This window comes from Grammomys surdaster, unplaced genomic scaffold (assembly GCF_004785775.1).
Source record: "Grammomys surdaster isolate TR1022 unplaced genomic scaffold, NIH_TR_1.0 149, whole genome shotgun sequence".
Lineage (NCBI taxonomy): Eukaryota > Metazoa > Chordata > Mammalia > Rodentia > Muridae > Grammomys > Grammomys surdaster.
This window is the reverse complement of record NW_021604607.1, coordinates 6,894,929-6,911,747: the sequence shown is the minus strand read 5'-3', so window position 1 is coordinate 6,911,747 and position 16,819 is coordinate 6,894,929. Positions and strand designations below refer to the sequence as shown.

The 16,819-nt window shown below is 40.6% G+C and overlaps 1 protein-coding gene across 1 annotated transcript; it reads left to right on the top strand.

Annotated features, from left to right (window-relative positions):
- Positions 1–70: 70 nt before the first annotated feature.
- Cript (CXXC repeat containing interactor of PDZ3 domain) lies at positions 71–7,742 on the top strand. The gene is made up of 5 exons (XM_028765121.1): positions 71–173; positions 2,488–2,553; positions 3,354–3,408; positions 6,102–6,205; positions 6,840–7,742. Exons 1-5 carry the CDS (start codon positions 158–160, stop codon positions 6,902–6,904), a joined length of 306 nt encoding a protein of 101 aa, XP_028620954.1. The 5' UTR covers positions 71–157; the 3' UTR covers positions 6,905–7,742.
- The last annotated feature ends 9,077 nt before the right edge of the window (positions 7,743–16,819 follow it).

Genomic DNA, 16,819 nt, shown 5'->3' with positions numbered 1-16,819 from the left:
ACTTTCGAGTTGCTGGATAGGCCGGAGCAGGAGGGCTGAGACTACGGAAGCAAGCTGACGTAGCCGGAAGAGGAAGTCTTCTCAGCTGTGTTGTTGATTATTTTGGCAGCTGCCTCGGCTTTGCGGGTTGAGGGGGATAGGGACACCCCGTGGAAGAATGGTGTGTGAAAAGTGTAAGTTAAGGCGCTGCTTCTGTGGGAGGTGGAGGCTGGAGGAACCTGACGAAATTCTCTTGGGATTTCGGCCTTTGCTTTTCCCTCTGTGATATAACCTTTGTCTTCCTTTCCTGCCCTGCCCTTGCCTGTCCCGGGACCATATAGCCCTATGCTTTGGGTTCAGAATGGTCTCAGTTCTGCTCCTCTCTGTTTGTTTCTGTTGTCCTCGAGCCCTTCCTGGATCTCTTAAGCTACAACTTCTTGATTGGCTCCCAGAGGCTTAAAATGGATCTTCAAAATCTCTCTGGTAGCATCTAGAGTTGCCAGATGTAACAAATATAAATTCCAGGCTCTCAGTTACATTTTTAAGATTACAAGCAATGATTAATTTCTAGTATTTTAATATGTCCTGTATAATACTTAAATCTTGACCTTTTTGTTGTTCCTTAATACAAAAACATGCCGCATTTAATACAGATTTTACTTTAAAAATTACTTAAGTGGTTATCTGAAATTAACTTTAATTGAATATTTTGTACCATCCCGTCAATTCATTGATACTCACAGCATTGGGTCAGGAGAGAGTCTCATCATCACTGGAGAAATCTATGTCGTCACCCCTAGCTTTTTGAGAGGTCTTTTAAACCCTTTTAGTTACCATTCAGTAATTCCAATGAAACCCTTGAAATTTGTTGAAAATATTTGATTTTTTTTTAACTGCAAAAGCTGATGATTTGTTTAAAAACAACTTTCTTCTCTTGATCTCTTTCTTGGGCTAGACAGCCTTCTCTGACAAAATTTCAGCTCACATCTCAGTTACTGTTTCGTATACACAACCCATTTTATTCATCTCCTCAGTACGTAGAACTCTGGACACAGACACCCCAAGGTAGCTGTACCATCAGACTCAGCCACCATTCTTAAACAGTTTTTTTATTCTTTTTGAAAGTGGGGAAAATGTTTTATTAAATGTGGCTTAAATGTATTTAGATTGTGAAGGTGTCCTTTGTGCTATACCATAAAAGGTCATTTCTATTACTACTTACTTCTCTTCTGAAAAATCTTACCTTTTATTATTTGTAACCTCCTAGTCTGTTTGCTCATTGAACTCACCCTGTAAGTAAACTGAAATCTTGCTCATACAGAAGCTGCAATGTCAGGCAGTCACCTCAGTTCTGTCTTTCCTTGTATCATAAATTGTTCAAAAAAGTTATTTTGTCTCCAAATTTTCAGAGTTACTTCTTAGAACTTGACAAGTACAAACTGCTTTCTATACTAAATGAACCTTCAAATGTTCTCTGGTAAATGTCTTTCATTTACTGAGTTCCAGGGAGTTTGGTTTGCGTCTGCTTCATTTCTCTTGCTCCGTTAGATCCTTGAGGAACGTTTGGCCTCAGGTAGCACATCCATACCAGTGAGTATCCAGTCTACTTCTCCACCCTGACCTTTTCCCTACTTAAACAGTAAGAAATAACTGTCCGTTTGGAGCTCGATGTTCGAGGCCCTCTACAGACAAAGACCTAGCTTATCCTTCCAACCTCGGTTCACCCCTTTCACGCTTGCGTTAGCCAGATTCCTCTGTTACTGTTGTGCCCCCTGAACATCCCGTGCCTGTCCTCGGGGTGTGTACTTTAGCTACTGTTTAACTTCATCTTCCTCATGTACCTTACCAGATGTTTAAACTCTATCTCATTGGTTCACAATTATTATACTTTATTTCCCAGCTTATATTTTTACTGAAGGCTTCACTTTTTAAAGTCTCTAATCACTTTGAAAATCTAATGAACGCTGTAGAGTCTTAGCAATAAAAGCTTATAAACACACATGCTAGGTTTCTGTTCAGTTCTGCCTGGTTCATTTCTTTCCTATGATCTGCCTACAAGCTCTTAAGGAACTAGAGAACTTGGGTATGAGCCCCTGAATCTAGATTCGTGGCTTTGTTTGCATCAGTACCTCGAATAGTGCTTTGTTCATCCTAGGTGATTAGAAAATGTGGGAGGAATGAGTAACTTTGTTAGAATTGTTTAAAGTGTAATCAGTGAAGGCCTGTTGTTGGAGCATCTTATTGTCCTTTAGTTTCATTTAGAACCAATATCTGTTGCCCACAGTTACTGTCTTAAGTCTTCATTCATTGGTTTCTACCCTGGCATTAGTAGGCTCCTACTGTAATCTGACTTTTCATAGCATTATGTACTTCAGACATGATACAATATATTTATCATTTTTAAATCATTATTGTAAAGTTAGCAAAGAAATGAGTTTCATTATTTTGTTTCCACACAGTTTGCTTATTAGATGACGATTGTACTCTTTTGCTATCTTGCTACCCCAGGTGAAAAGAAACTTGGCAGAGTTATCACTCCAGACACATGGAAGGATGGTGCCCGGAACACCACAGGTAGTGTCTGCTGGTAGGAGATAGGAGCTCGGTCAAGCACTTGTGGACACTGCTGGAGTGCTTCACTGTTTGCAGAGTGCAGTGTTAGGTGCTGAGTATCTTGTCCATTAAACACAAAGAGGACCGGATTCTCTTGTGAAGTCTTATCTTTTCATCATCTGAGTTACATTTATGGATTCCTTATATAGTCAAGAAGTATTAAAATTATTATTTAAATATATGCCTATTTGATTCAGCTTAATAAGGTCTGTATTTAAAGTTCCTTCCTACATCTAAGTTTTACATTCTAGAACAAACCTAGACTGCTTTCACTTTTTTATTAAAGCCATACAGCAAGGCCTGGTGTGCTAATGCACACTTTTCCTCCCAGCATTCAGCAGGCGGAGCTCTTGACTTCAAAGCCTGCCTGGTCTACAGTTGAGTTCCAGAACAGCTAGGGGGCTACGCAGAGAAACCCTGTCCCCCAAACAAAAGAAAACACCACCACCACCACCACAGCAGAATATATCTTCAATGGTGGGGGAACCCAGTGTTTTTCTGTTTTCATTCTCTGATATCAAAGTGCACAGATCTTACACATACAGGAGCGTGTAAGCCTTGTCAAAGCACCACTTTCAACCAGTACACTTTATGCAGTGTTCATTGAGAGCTGGCTATTGTATGAGGATTTTAAACATTAGAGTAAGGGTTGTTTATTGATAGAAAGTCAAAGAGTGAACTTGGGTGTTACATGGTATATGTTAAATGCACAAGAGTACATTGACTGACAACACATGCACTTGTTTCTTTTTAATATATAGAAAGTGGTGGAAGGAAGCTGAACGAAAATAAAGCTCTGACTTCAAAAAAAGCAAGGTAAGTGAGAACACCCCTGGGGCAGTCATGACGTCCCGTTTTTAAGTGGCAAGCCTAGTGCAGTCCACTCTCGCCTGATCCCAGTGTGTGTCATATTTGCATACAAAGGCAGACTGTTTGCTATAGGCCACTTCTCCACCCTGTACCAGCATATATCGATATTAGTGCTACTTTCTACTATTTTAACAAAACACATGATTTTTATTTTATCTACTTGTTAATTCACCTACAAATCAAAGGCACAAAGGAAATGGGGAAAAAAACATAAGCCTTGGAGTTGGCCCTGAGTTTGAATCTGACTCTGTCTCTCTAGTCACATGACCTGAAGTTTCTTACCCTTTCTGAAATGCACCTTTCATCTGAGAATGAGAACAAAATCTCTGCAGTTTTGGCACGATGCTTCATTATATTAAATTTAAACTTTCACATGAGTCCTTCCCGCTGCTGCCCACTGCCTTTCTTCCTTTTCCCACAGTGAAGGGTTACTAGCCAGAATGGTCACGTAGAAAGGTCACATAATTCCTTTGTTTAAAGCCTTCCATTGGTTTTCCTTTTCCGGTAGAATAGAATCTGAGCTCTCTACTACGTTCTTACAAGTCTTCCATGATATGACAGCTTCTTCTTCTGAGATCCTGCTGTCACCTAAGGACGTGTATGTTCGCTGCTCTGGGATTCCTCCTGACTTCTTGTTACTTGAAACTTGGCTGGGATCTGGTCTCAGAGAGGAGTCCTTAACCAGCATTCATCTCTTCACCACCACAGCTTGCAGCTGGGATTTTCTTTGTAACACTAGTTTGGTGAGGGCAGGACATTTGTGATGTCCATGTTTGGTATTTAGAATGGTGTTTGGGAATAGTAACTACTCAGTCGATATTTGCTAAATGAGTAAGTAGCCACTGTGTGCCATTATCCTAGGAGTTAAAAGAAGTGAAAATAAAGCTCTTCCTTTATAAAGAGGCTGGCACATAGCATCATGCTATATATTGTTGCTTGACGATGCTTTCCAAAACCAGTTTTTACTAGTTACTTACATAAATTGTGCAACTTCATATACAGTCAATTCCTTTATGCTCTTAAATTTTTCTGATATTTCTAAAGTGTAGCTATTATTTTTGAGTACTCTAGCTAGCTTGGTTTAGAAAAAATACTACTGTATTACATTAAATTTTCAGTACCATTATTTATAAGGAGCAAGAAACTCTGGGAGGCTGGAGAAGTGGCTCAGAGGTTAAGCGCACACACAGCTTTTGCAGATTGTCTGAGTTCAGTTTGGACATCAAGGGCTCACAAACTGCCTGTAACTCCAATTTCAGGGGATCCAGCACTGCTTTCTGGCCTTAGCAGCACCTGTAACTCCAATTTCAGGGGATCCAGCACTGCTTTCTGGCCTTAACAGCACAACCTCTCACAAACACACATGTAAACATAATTTTAAAAATAATAGAATCTTTAGAAAAAGAACAAAACCCCTGCCAATTAATGGTAAAAGTTATTTGGTTAAAATGTCATTTTAGAACAATAAAAATATTGTTTCAGAAAAGGACTCTAAACATTCAAATCTAAACAAATTTTACTTACTCTTGTGGGAGTAAAATGACTCAGTTTAGAAAAGTTAACCTCTAAAAATGGCTGTTATCTAGCCATCATGGTACATGTGGGAAGCTGAGCAGGAAGATAGTAAATGTCATGACAATATGGGTTATGGAGCCAAAAAGTCTTAAACAACAAAGGAACAAACAAGTAAAAGGTATATTGAAAATAATGGTGCTAGAGAGATGGCACAGGGGTTAAGAGCACTGGCACTCCTCCAGAGGACCTGGGTTCAATTCCCAGCACCTGTATGGTGGCTCACAACTGTCCCTAACTCTGGTCCCAGGAGATCCAGTTCCCTTTTCTGGCTCCCACAGGCACAACCCTCGTGACACACAGACATATATGTAGGCAAGATACCTATACACATAAAATTAAAATACATAGATAAAGGTAAAAAAATTTTTTTTAAAGAAAAGAATATCCCATCCTGTATCCCAAACAAGATACCAGGACTATGATGTTTCATAAAGAAAATATAAATAGCTATTTTGGAGGAAGGCAAACAGCAGTTTTGGGAGAATTATTTCTTATAAAGTTATTTGCCCTTTGTTTCCTATAGGATACCATGTTCATATAGTAGAAAAGCCTTATCCAAAGGGATTAGTCTAGCCACTTGAAAATGCTTGTTAAAGTGAGTAGTCATTAGGAGATGTACCTGTTTTATTTTAAAACAAACTGTAGATCTATTCATCTATTGTTGGATATTGAGATTAAGCTTTTACAGTCAGGTCTACTGACGAGAGTTTTATATTCTCACATAAACCATCACTAGAATATATATTTTGTACCTTCAGAATGGAGCAAACACTAAGCCAGGTGTGATGGCACGTGCCTGTGATCCCAGTGCTGTGTGCTGGTGACAGAAACATCAGGAGGTCAAGGTCATCCAGCTGGGTTCACCAAAGAAGGGGAGGGGTGTTCAGGGAAGGGGAGTGGTCCTGGAGAGAGGACCTGAGTTTGGTTCTCAGCACCTACATTATGAATCTCAAAACTACCTGTAACCCATCTCTAAAGGACCCGAACCCTCTGGCTTCCACATACACACACACACGAAAGTTTCTATTGTAGTATAAATATTTATCTTTTTTTTAATTCTCTAGGTTTGATCCATATGGAAAGAATAAGTTCTCCACTTGCAGAATTTGTAAAAGCTCTGTTCACCAGCCAGGTTCTCATTACTGTCAAGGCTGTGCCTACAAAAAGGGTATGTGTCTTTAACTTAATCTTTTGACTTATATCAAATTTGTCTCATTAGCTATTGGTTTAAAAAACAGAAAGGAGTAACCTTTCATAAGTTGCTAGTCAAATACTCCTTTTTACTAAGAGAAAATAGAATTTAAAATAAATTTGTAGTCAAAAGGATATTCCTTTTCCTCTTTTATGATGTTTTGAAGTTCTTACAGATTCTGTCTATCCTTCTATCTGTGTGTCTGTGTCTGAGTGAGTATGTGTGTACATGTGTGTGCAGCTCACCTAGGCATTAGGCAGGTGTGCTCAGAAGCCAAAAGAAGGCAGTGTGTATCTTTCTCTGTTACTGCACCTTTTGAAGCAGGGTCTCTCCCTGAACCTGAGGCTCCTTTTTCTCAGTTGGGCTAGAAGCCAGCAAACCCCAAGGATCCTCCTGTCTGCACCCAGCTTGGATCTGAAGTTATGGGCCTTGTGAGCATATGTGAATGTTGAACTCCAAACTCAACTAGTTTACATGATTACAGAGCAAGTGCTCTTAACCAGTGAGCCATCTCTCCAGTCCCACTAGGTGAACTTTTAAGCTTTAGATTAACATAAATAAACCAAGCAGTTGTACTACTTGCTTGCTCACATGTTTTCTTTTGTTTCAGGCATCTGTGCGATGTGTGGCAAAAAGGTTCTGGATACCAAAAACTACAAGCAGACCTCTGTCTAGATATGTTGATGAAGATTCTGAGTCCACGATTGTACTTTGTGCTTCAACTGTCAAGGCATAGCACAGATGTCCGTCTTACAAGATAACCTGTCTGAAGATGAAAGACTCAGTCTGAAGCAGGGTGGCTGATCAGTATTGATTTGTCTGCTCTCATGAAATTTTGAACAGCAAATGATATAACCAGTGTTCTGCCTTAAGTGGTTATTTTCCTTGTGAGCATTTTACTGAACTAGATAAGTGACAGAATTAATGTTCCTGACTTCCGTACGCACTGTCTACTCAAAATATTTATATACTTAATGAATAAGGTGTTCCCAGCTTCTGTACGCACTGTCTACTCAACATTGTCCATATAATTCTTATCTGATCCATGCATTTTATTTATAGATATTGCAAATGTGAAATTACTGATCCTTTTCTTGGAATGTGACATCCAGACTTCAGATTTCTCTCTTATTCACAAACATCACAGTTCTTAGAGTAAGCAGCACCTTAGTTAAGTGCATTTTCATGAGCTATAAATGTTTGAGACCATTATTGCAGAGTGGTTCCTTAGTGACCAGTCCTGTTGCAAGTCTAAGACAAGTTGCATTTTTTATTTAAATTTGCTGTTGATGCTGTCGTGCAGTTCCTTTCACGTGTGACTGAGGGCCATGGGGCCCGACCGTCCAGGCTTGCACTGAAGTTCAGAGATGTGCATTCTCAGCATCATCTTACAATCAAATGGGGATAGATTTCTTCTGTTTTGGAATGTTCTTTGAAGCAGGAAACAAAACTTTCCTTAACTTCCCCCCACTCCCGCTGCCACTCCCTCAGAAATAAAGCAAGCGTCCTGGCCTTTCTGTGTCTTCAATGATGTTATTGTAGACTGCTAGGACTGTTCTGAGGTTTCAAATGAAGGTTTTTCTTCTTGCCTTCTTAAGAGTTGGGCATTCCACCTTTAACACCCTCAGCCTCCTCAGAGACCAACAGCATATTCTCTATTTTCATCTGCAGGATCTTAAATACACAGCATTGTGTAATATGGGACCTACTATAAACAATGAAAAATAGACATTGATTATGGTTTTAAAATTACTTTGAGGAAAAAGTCTTAATTTCATTTTATCTGCTAGATTTTTTCAGTGTTTTTCCAGGGTGCTTTGTTAATTTGTGTTTATAAGAAAAATTACAGAAATAATACAGAATACAAATAATACTTTTTAGCTGGGCGGTGGTAGCACACACTTTTAATCCCAGCACCCAGGAGGCAGAGGCAGAAGGGTCTGTGAGTTCAAGACCAGCCTAGTCTACGCAGTGAGTTGCAGGACAGCCAGAGCTACATAGAGCAACCTTGTCTGGAAAAACAAAATACAAAAACAAATAGTATCTCTCAGTGTAAAAAATATCCTCCTGTGTTTAATTAACTTGGGATTTTTCAGGGATTGGATTTTAGTTTTTTTGAGACAAGGTCTTTCTACATAGCCTTGGCTGTCCTGTAGACCAAGGTGACCTCTCGAAGTGTTGGGATTTTTAAACCAAAATCTTAACACAGAGAAGTCATGAAGGACCCAGCTGGGCGCAGATCTGTCGGTGTGCTCTACTCATGGCGGTTCCTTACCCTGCAGCACAGGACGCTCTGTTGGGTCGTGGGCTCCGTTACTTTCTCCTCCCACCTTAGCCCTGCAGTGAGTTGTTTGTCCAGATGTCACTGGATCAAGTTGTAAAATGTCTGGGCAAACCCACAAAATAGTTAATGTGTAATTATCATGTATCGTCTGTTCACCCTGGGCAGAGCCTGACAATTTGTATGTTTTTGCTTCTCTCCCAGGTAACTTTAGTGAGTGAAGCTGAGTGCTTTTAAACTTCAACCAGTGTTTATTGGATTTCTGCTTTATTACTCCAAAATGTTTGTACATAAAGTAGAAGCTGAGCCTGTTTCAAAGCAGTGATTTTAGCTCCATGAAGTTGGGAGCTAAGCTAAGATGGTGGGAGTAAATGGAAACAAAGATACAGGTTTGCCGGTCCCAGTGAGAGACTGGCTAGACTGAGCTGACTGGAGAGGCAGCTATGGGCCTTTTCCATGTGGTAATAGTAGGCCTTTCCACCAGGGGGCAACGATGCTCTTCCTGGTTTTAATTTGCAACCATGATAAAATATTTGCAGTTAAAGCAACCCAAAGATCAATCATGTAGGCTTAAGTTTCAGATTATATTGTGGTAAGATAGCTGGAGAAGTTTATCATAAAACATTTAAAGTGTGGAAATAAGGGCAGTGGATAGGACCCTTGCCTGAGCACACAAAGCCCTGGGTTTGATTACCAGTGCTATATACACTAGGTGTGCTGATGAGCACTTGGGAGGTAGAGGCAGGAAGATTAGAGGCAAAAGGACCCTTGACTATATGACAAGTTTAAGGCTGTGAACTATATATAAGTAGCTTAAGAACTAAGCTATATAATGTTTAACATTTCTTAGCTACGCAAGACTATATTTTTTAAAGTGGGGATGGGCAGGGGTAGGGGATTAGTGGTTAAGAGTGCATTCAGTTTTTACCCGGGACCTGGTTTGGTTCCCAGAATCTACATGGTAGCTCACAGCCTCACCCCTGGCTTCCATAGTCTCCTGCACATATGAGCAGGCTCACACATACAAATAAAAAGAAATCTTTAACCCTGGAAAATAAGTTTAAAATGGTGTTAAAAGGGCAAACTTCAGAACAAAGATGGGAAATATCAGAAAACGGATCCAGCAACATAAGACAATAATGTTTTGTGACCAGTGTTGGCTTATTCTAGGAATTCAAAGTTGGCTGACATTTTTTAAACCCATTAAAGGTACCCACATAGAAAATTAACGAAAGATGCATGACCATCTCAGTGTAGAAAAAGATTATTTGATAAATTCAGTGTTCAGGGCTGGAGAGATGGCCCAGTGGTTAATCACAGTTGCTCCACTATATAGGTATAGATATATAGATATATAGATATATAGATGTATAGATATATAGATACATAGATATATAGATAGATACATAGATACATAGATAGATACATAGATACATAGATAGATACATAGATACATAGATATATAGATATAGGTATATAAATATATAGATACATAGATATATAGATATATAGGTATATAGATATATAGATATATAGGTATATTGATATTTAGATATATAGATACATAGATATATAGATATATAGATATATAGATGTATAGATATATAGATACATAGATATATAGATATATAGATACATAGATAGATACATAGATAGATACATAGATATATAGATATAGGTATATAGATATATAGATATATAGATACATAGATATATAGATATATAGGTATATAGGTATATAGATATATATCTTCCCCAGCCTTGTGGGCTTGCACAGTAGATATGGTCACCCTCATATGTGACACACATACGTGAGGATGCTGATGGAGGATTTTGAACGTCTGTGGTGCTGCTGCCTTTCGAGGACTTTGAACTGCCCGCAGTGCCTTACCTCTAGCCTTGGTCCTCACTCGCTAAGGTGAATAGGATCTGCTTCTATATGGACCTGACTCCCTCTCAGGAGTTGCAGCCCTGTGCTGCCTATTTTCCAATATCCAAAACTGGTTTTCACATTTTTGCCCACTTTTTAAGAATTGATTAAAGCAGGAAGGTAAATACGGCCCTTGGTATTTTGTCATAGTCACCCATGACCATTACAGATGGACTAAGATATGTGTTTTGATAAAGTCCCCATCCCAGTAAACCCACTGTAGGCTGAAAATGTTACAAACACACCCAGCAACTGAACAACACAGCTTACAGATAGTTCACTGGAGTGTCAGTTGTCATCCCCCACCCACCTCCTCCCACCACATGCTGCTGCCAGCATCATGAAAAAGCATTGTACTACCTCTCACTAGTCTGAGGAAAGCTCAACATTCCCATCCAAATCCTAATACATGTCTTCTAAATGTATAATGCTTCCTCACCATCCTAAACTCAGATCTGATGTCAAGCTGTCATAAGTAGCGGACTATCTGTGGGTTTATTGGGGGTGGGGGTGGAGGGAGGAGTATCACTGTGTAGCCTCGGCTGGCCTAGAATTCTTGATTCAGCCTTAGCCTCCCAAATGCTGGCATGAACAAGGTCTGCATGCCCATGTCTGGCTGGTCTTGTACAGTTTCTTTTTTTCCCCCACAGGCTCTGCCCCCTTCAAGTTGCTTTTCTCATTTCCGCCTCCCTATTTCTAAGGACAGCTTTCTCTGACATTTTTTGCCATTTGTCCCATGCAGACCCAACAGTGGAGAGACTATTAGATTGTTCAGCATCTCTACTCACACTGATTAGTAGGCCAGCTCCTCCAACAGTGACTATGATACCTCTGACTGGGAAGACAGTAACTAGCACTCTTCATTTCTCTTGTCTGGAGGTTAACGTGGAGGGAAAGAGCCTAAATAGTCAGTGTTCAGTCACTGCCTCTTCCTGCTCTAAGGTCTGATGTCCACCATCAGCTGCACATTGTAAAAATCTGTTTCCCCATCTTTGGCACCTCTAAATTTTGGCCATGGTGTAGGAGGAGCAATACTTCTCCACCAGCAGTATGCATAGGAGTTGTGCTGCAGGGTCAGGAAGTCTTATGACTCTCATTTGTCCTTCATTCAGCCAGTATTCTTTAAGTCAGCTTTCCAGCCCACTTCCAGAGGTGTCATAAGGTTGTGAGCCAGTTAGCACTCAAGTGTATGCCAAATTTGTTCCCATATTCACTTAATGTCATTGCAGTTTGGCTTTTCCAGAAGTGACAGGTCTATTCCCACTTGTTTCTCTCCACCCACTCAAAGTTGTGTCCTTTGATACCTTCCCTCACTATCTTTGGGGTTCACACCATTTCCCTCCAAAATACTGGTAATGTAGCTTTAGAGAGGAAGTTGAGGATCAAAATTAGATATTTTATTTGTTGACACTTCCCGTAAACTTCATTTTCATATATTTTATAGTTTTGTCATCTTCCTAATGTTCACCAGACATTCATACTCACACCTGTCTGTCTTGCTATATATCTATCTTCCTTGTCTTCCATCTATTTGTCTATCTGTTTATCTTCCATCTATCTATCTATCTATCTATCTATCTATCTATCTATCTATCTATCTAGTTTGTGGTGCCCTCACAAATGTTAGGCAAGTTCTCTACTACTGAGCCATGCCACCAACCCAATGATTAGATTTTTGACCCACAAATGTAATCCTCTAACAGGAGAAATAATGGGGACATAACAAAGGCAAAACTGGAGTGGAGAGAGAGAGAGAGAGAGAGAGAGAGAGAGAGAGAGAGAGAGAGAGAGAGATTAATGAGGATGTAAGAAATTAACCCTGTTGAAGTTGAATGTGTAAGAATATGCTTGCTATAGTTATTCCTTTCACCTAAGTGTTTTATACTTCAGATGAACAGTTCACCCTAATCCCAGCACCAAGTCTGCCTTTTGATCAGGCATCTGGCTTCTGACAAAAGCATCCAGGCTTCTTCGTGCAATATTTATAAATATTAAAGGACACTGTTTATTTTGCCAGTGACTAATATGCCCTCAAAAATACACTTTCACAAAAGTCTGCTGTGAACCTTCAAAGAGCTAATTTTTCTCAAAGAATTTATAATCATTCTGCATTGATGTAGTTGTTCAGTGTCAGGCATGAGGATGTTACAACCCACGGGCAAGTTAACTATTTGACAGATAAAGTTGTACTGAAACGTAGTCATAAACATTTACTGGCTGCTTTTTTGTAAGAGGACAGGATTACAAAGCCTAAAACATTTACTACTTGTTCCTTAAAATAAGTTTGCTGTTCCAATTTTTATTCTAGTTAGAACTGATCAATACATTTGAGAAACTGAGTTGATAGAAAGGTTAATGGCTGCCCAGCATTGGTTTATTCTTATTGTTTTTCAATTCCTTAATAACTTTATGAATTAATGTTAGGGCAAGAAGTCTCTCAGATATCTCTGAAGATTATCTTACTGGCATGAGTGAAAGCACATATTATTGTACATTGATGAACTAAACTATCAGTAATTTGATCCACATGAGTGTTTGCAGCTTAGCACAAATGTACTTTTCTGGTTATTTACTCAAGGATCATAATTTCTTGCTACATTCACTCAATAATAATAGTATGTAATTATTTCCTGTGTTATCTAGACTTTATGAACTCCTCTGATTCGCTTCCGTGATGTGAAGTTGGCCTTTGGGTGATGTGCAGCGTTTCCCAAGCAAGTTTCCTTTTTCACAGCTGCAGAAACACAATTCTTTCTCAGGATTCAGTGGCCCAGAGAGCCGCCTACAACTCAGGCAGTTCCTATTTTATAAAATGAATTCTAACTCAGTTTCTCTGTGGATTATTTGCAACCAGCTTGTGTTTTAAGGAGTTTACCCCACACTCAGATAAGCGTTCAGCTAAGGCAGCCCATTCCGGCAAAGTTACCCAAAGGTTTAATGATAAAAATACATTCCTTGAAAAAGGTCTATTCCAGCACTCTAATGCCTCAGACATGCTTAAAACTCCTTTGCCTGAAATATAAACCCTGTAAGGCATTGCTTCCTCCTCCCCAGGAACAAGGGAGAGAACCCATGGTTTTGCATTTTGTAAGAACCCTCCACAAGCTCTTGATTCCCTCAGCACATGTCGATAATTGGGGTGGGGGATGGGGTGGGGGTGGAGTCTTCTTGCCTAGGCCTGCAGCGGCTCTCTCTTTTGATGAAAGACAAGGTGTGTTCATGACGACCAATGCTGAAATATGTATCCCATCGCAGTTCTAGAAACGTGAGTCAGAGCCGCACCAGTGACTTCCTGTTCCTCTCCTACTGAAGAAGCAGTCTACCTACAGCTGGCCTGTCAGAACTTGCCCTGCACCCAGAGCCTTGCAGCTCTCTCTTACGTTTCCACCTGTTCAACCTTCTTTGCCTACTCACAAAGCCTTCTTTGATACCCAATGGCCTTGCTATGTATCCTGTCTTATCTGTGCCCTACAGCCCATATCTCCTCCTCATAATATTAAGATTACTCCATTCGAATTAACACAAGGCCTTTCATCCCCTCAACTAAACTGTAAGACTCATACAGCCAAATATAGCATATTTGTTGTCCAACAGGCCCCTTAGATAAAGTCGCCAAGATGAAGACAGACATATCTATTCTCACTTCATAGCTCACTACAGAAAGTCAGTAGTTTTTAAATGAAGTTTTCAAATAAATTAATGATTTAAGATATTTTGGTTCTTGTTAGGGTACAAATGACTCAAATCAGAGGCAGCTGGACTTCCAAGAGTCTGAGGGTTAGGGAATTTCCAAAGAGGGGGTGTGGGGGGGTTCAAAGGGGGAGGGAGAGGGAGAGAGTCTCGAGGGGGCAGCCACAGCAGAGTAACTGCTGTTTCTTCCCCCATTTCCTGCTAAGACTTCGGCTGAGGGGCTGCCACAAACAACAGCTTCCATCTTTCACCAGTCCTGAAAAAATATTCTTATTTTAGTGTTGTGTCCAAAAGCTCAGGCACAGGCACTGAGTTCTGAAAGCCCACTCCCCTTTAAAAAAAATTGAAGACAAAGTGTCTGATGCTTGGGGAAGGGGGTTCTATTTTAATTATAGTCAAAATTTTCACTTCTTGTTTAGTATCTAACTTCATCTGAGGCTGTTTGCTCCATCTGCAAACCCTGGATCCAGGCAATTCTGCTGATCTGCATACGTGGCACCAGCACCGTGATGAATGCTCCTTCATTCATGTCCCTCCCTGGTTGTTATTCTCCCAGGATAGCCTAGTTTGTTCTCTGAGCCCAGAGAAAGCATAACAGCAAGAAACAGAGAAACAAGCAAACAGAAATCTTTGGTTTTAGCAGCTCCCTGGGGATGGGAAAAAACAAAGTAGCGGCACAGACAATGTTTGGAAGAAAAGAGTAGCATGGAAGTGGGGTAAGTCCTCTGGGAAGACAGGATTGGATTTGGGGTCAGGGGCTCTACCCCATTACTCACCTTCACCTGGAAGATGAGCAGTCTCCGCTGCTTGTAGGACTTGGAACAGAGAGAGTACATGTTCCCTGTGACCTCAGTAGGGTCCTCACAAAAGTGGGAGAACCTCAGGAAAGAAATAATGTGCTTCCGCGTGTGTGTGTGTGTGTGTCTGTCTGTCTGTCTGTCTGTCTGTCTGCGGGCATGACGGGACACACATATAAGCACACGCACACACACAGAGGCATGCATACATGCACACTAATTTTCCTCTTCATTGCTGTGATTTAACGATGACCAAAACCGACTCGAAGATTATAGTTTATCACTGAGATAAACCATAGAGGGAAACACTGCTTATTGGCTTTCTCCCATGACTTGTTCACCTTGCTTTCCTATGAAACCCACCTGCCTATGGGTGGTCTCACCTTCAATACCTGGCCCCTCCCACATCAAATATTATTTAAAAAAAATGCCCACAGACACGCCTACAGATCAATCTTACAAAGGCAATTCCTAGAGCGTCCCTCTTCCCAGATGACTCTAAATTTGTGTTACATTTACAAAACATAACCAGCACAATATCCAACAGAAATATCTGCAGAAATTGTTTTGGGATTCCAGTTCCTGGACTCCAACAGAAGCACCGTCCTGCCGTGTGACACACCATCTGTCTTCGTTAGGATTCCCATTGCTCTAAAGAAACACCATGACCAAGACACCATGACAACTCTTTTAAGGGATAACATTTAGCTGGGGCTGGCTTACAGGTTCAGAGGTTCAGTCCTTTATTATCAAGGTGGGAACATGGCAACATCTAGGCAGGCATGGTGCAAGAGGTGAAAATTCTGCAACTTCATCCAAAGGAAGCCAGGAGCAGACTAACTCCCAGACAGCTAGGAAGAAGGTCTCTCAAAGCCCATCCCCACAGTGACACATTTCTTCCAACAAGGCCACACCTTCTTATGGTGCTATTCCCTGGGCCAGGCATGTTCAAAGCACCACACCATATTTTTTGTCATCTGAAGCTGTGCAGCTTTTTATATCCCATTGGAACTTCAGCATATCCTGGGGCCCAAGAGAATGACAGAGAAGAGGAAGGCAGCCCTGAACCAATGAAGAATGCCCCAATACACAGTGGCGTGGAAGGATGTACTTAAGGACCAGATTCCTCAGGCCCTATTCCTCCACCCCCACTCTCACTCACTGAATATCTCATAACCCTCCCTTTCTCTAGACAAGGCCTCAGGGGAAAAAAGCAAGGTTGAAAGGCATAATTTCTCTGAGGTTCCACTTTGACAATGCAAAACTAAGGAAGTCTGAAACTAAGTAGCTATGTTTCTGTTGGTGAACTGTCCTGCCTCCAGCTTACGCTTAATGTCATCTTACTTGCTGAGCCAGTCCATCAGTAGGGTGCTTGACTGCAGGAGAAAAGGTTCACAAGGCCTTTGTTTTAAACTGAGAGATTTGTTTTGGGATCAGGAGGGAGAAGCCAGACATCTTGGAAGTTCACAATCTATATTACCTAATCACTGCCCTCCTCCCTATCTGTCTGCCCCTCAGGAGTCTAATTCTTAGTTCTATGGTTAGATTTGTCATAAAATGTGTGAACTAAGAATTATATCCATCATTCACAGCTTATATTCAGATATGACATTTCCCTTGGAGAAAATGTGCACAATTGGCCAAAGATGTTAAAAACAAGGGTAAATGAACTCTCTGGACCTATAGCATGCAAAGGAAGCCAGTAACTGAGGAAAAGCCCTTCCTAACAGTAAGGTGCCCCTGTCATCAGCCCTCAGGATCAAAATGTGACCTGAAAGGTGAGACTGCTTCAGCAGCCAACTCCACCTAAAATAACCTCTTTCCTTAAGCTCAAGAATGACTTGACCCTGCTTTTGTGATCAGTTGATTAAAAATACAGCTAAGACATAGTA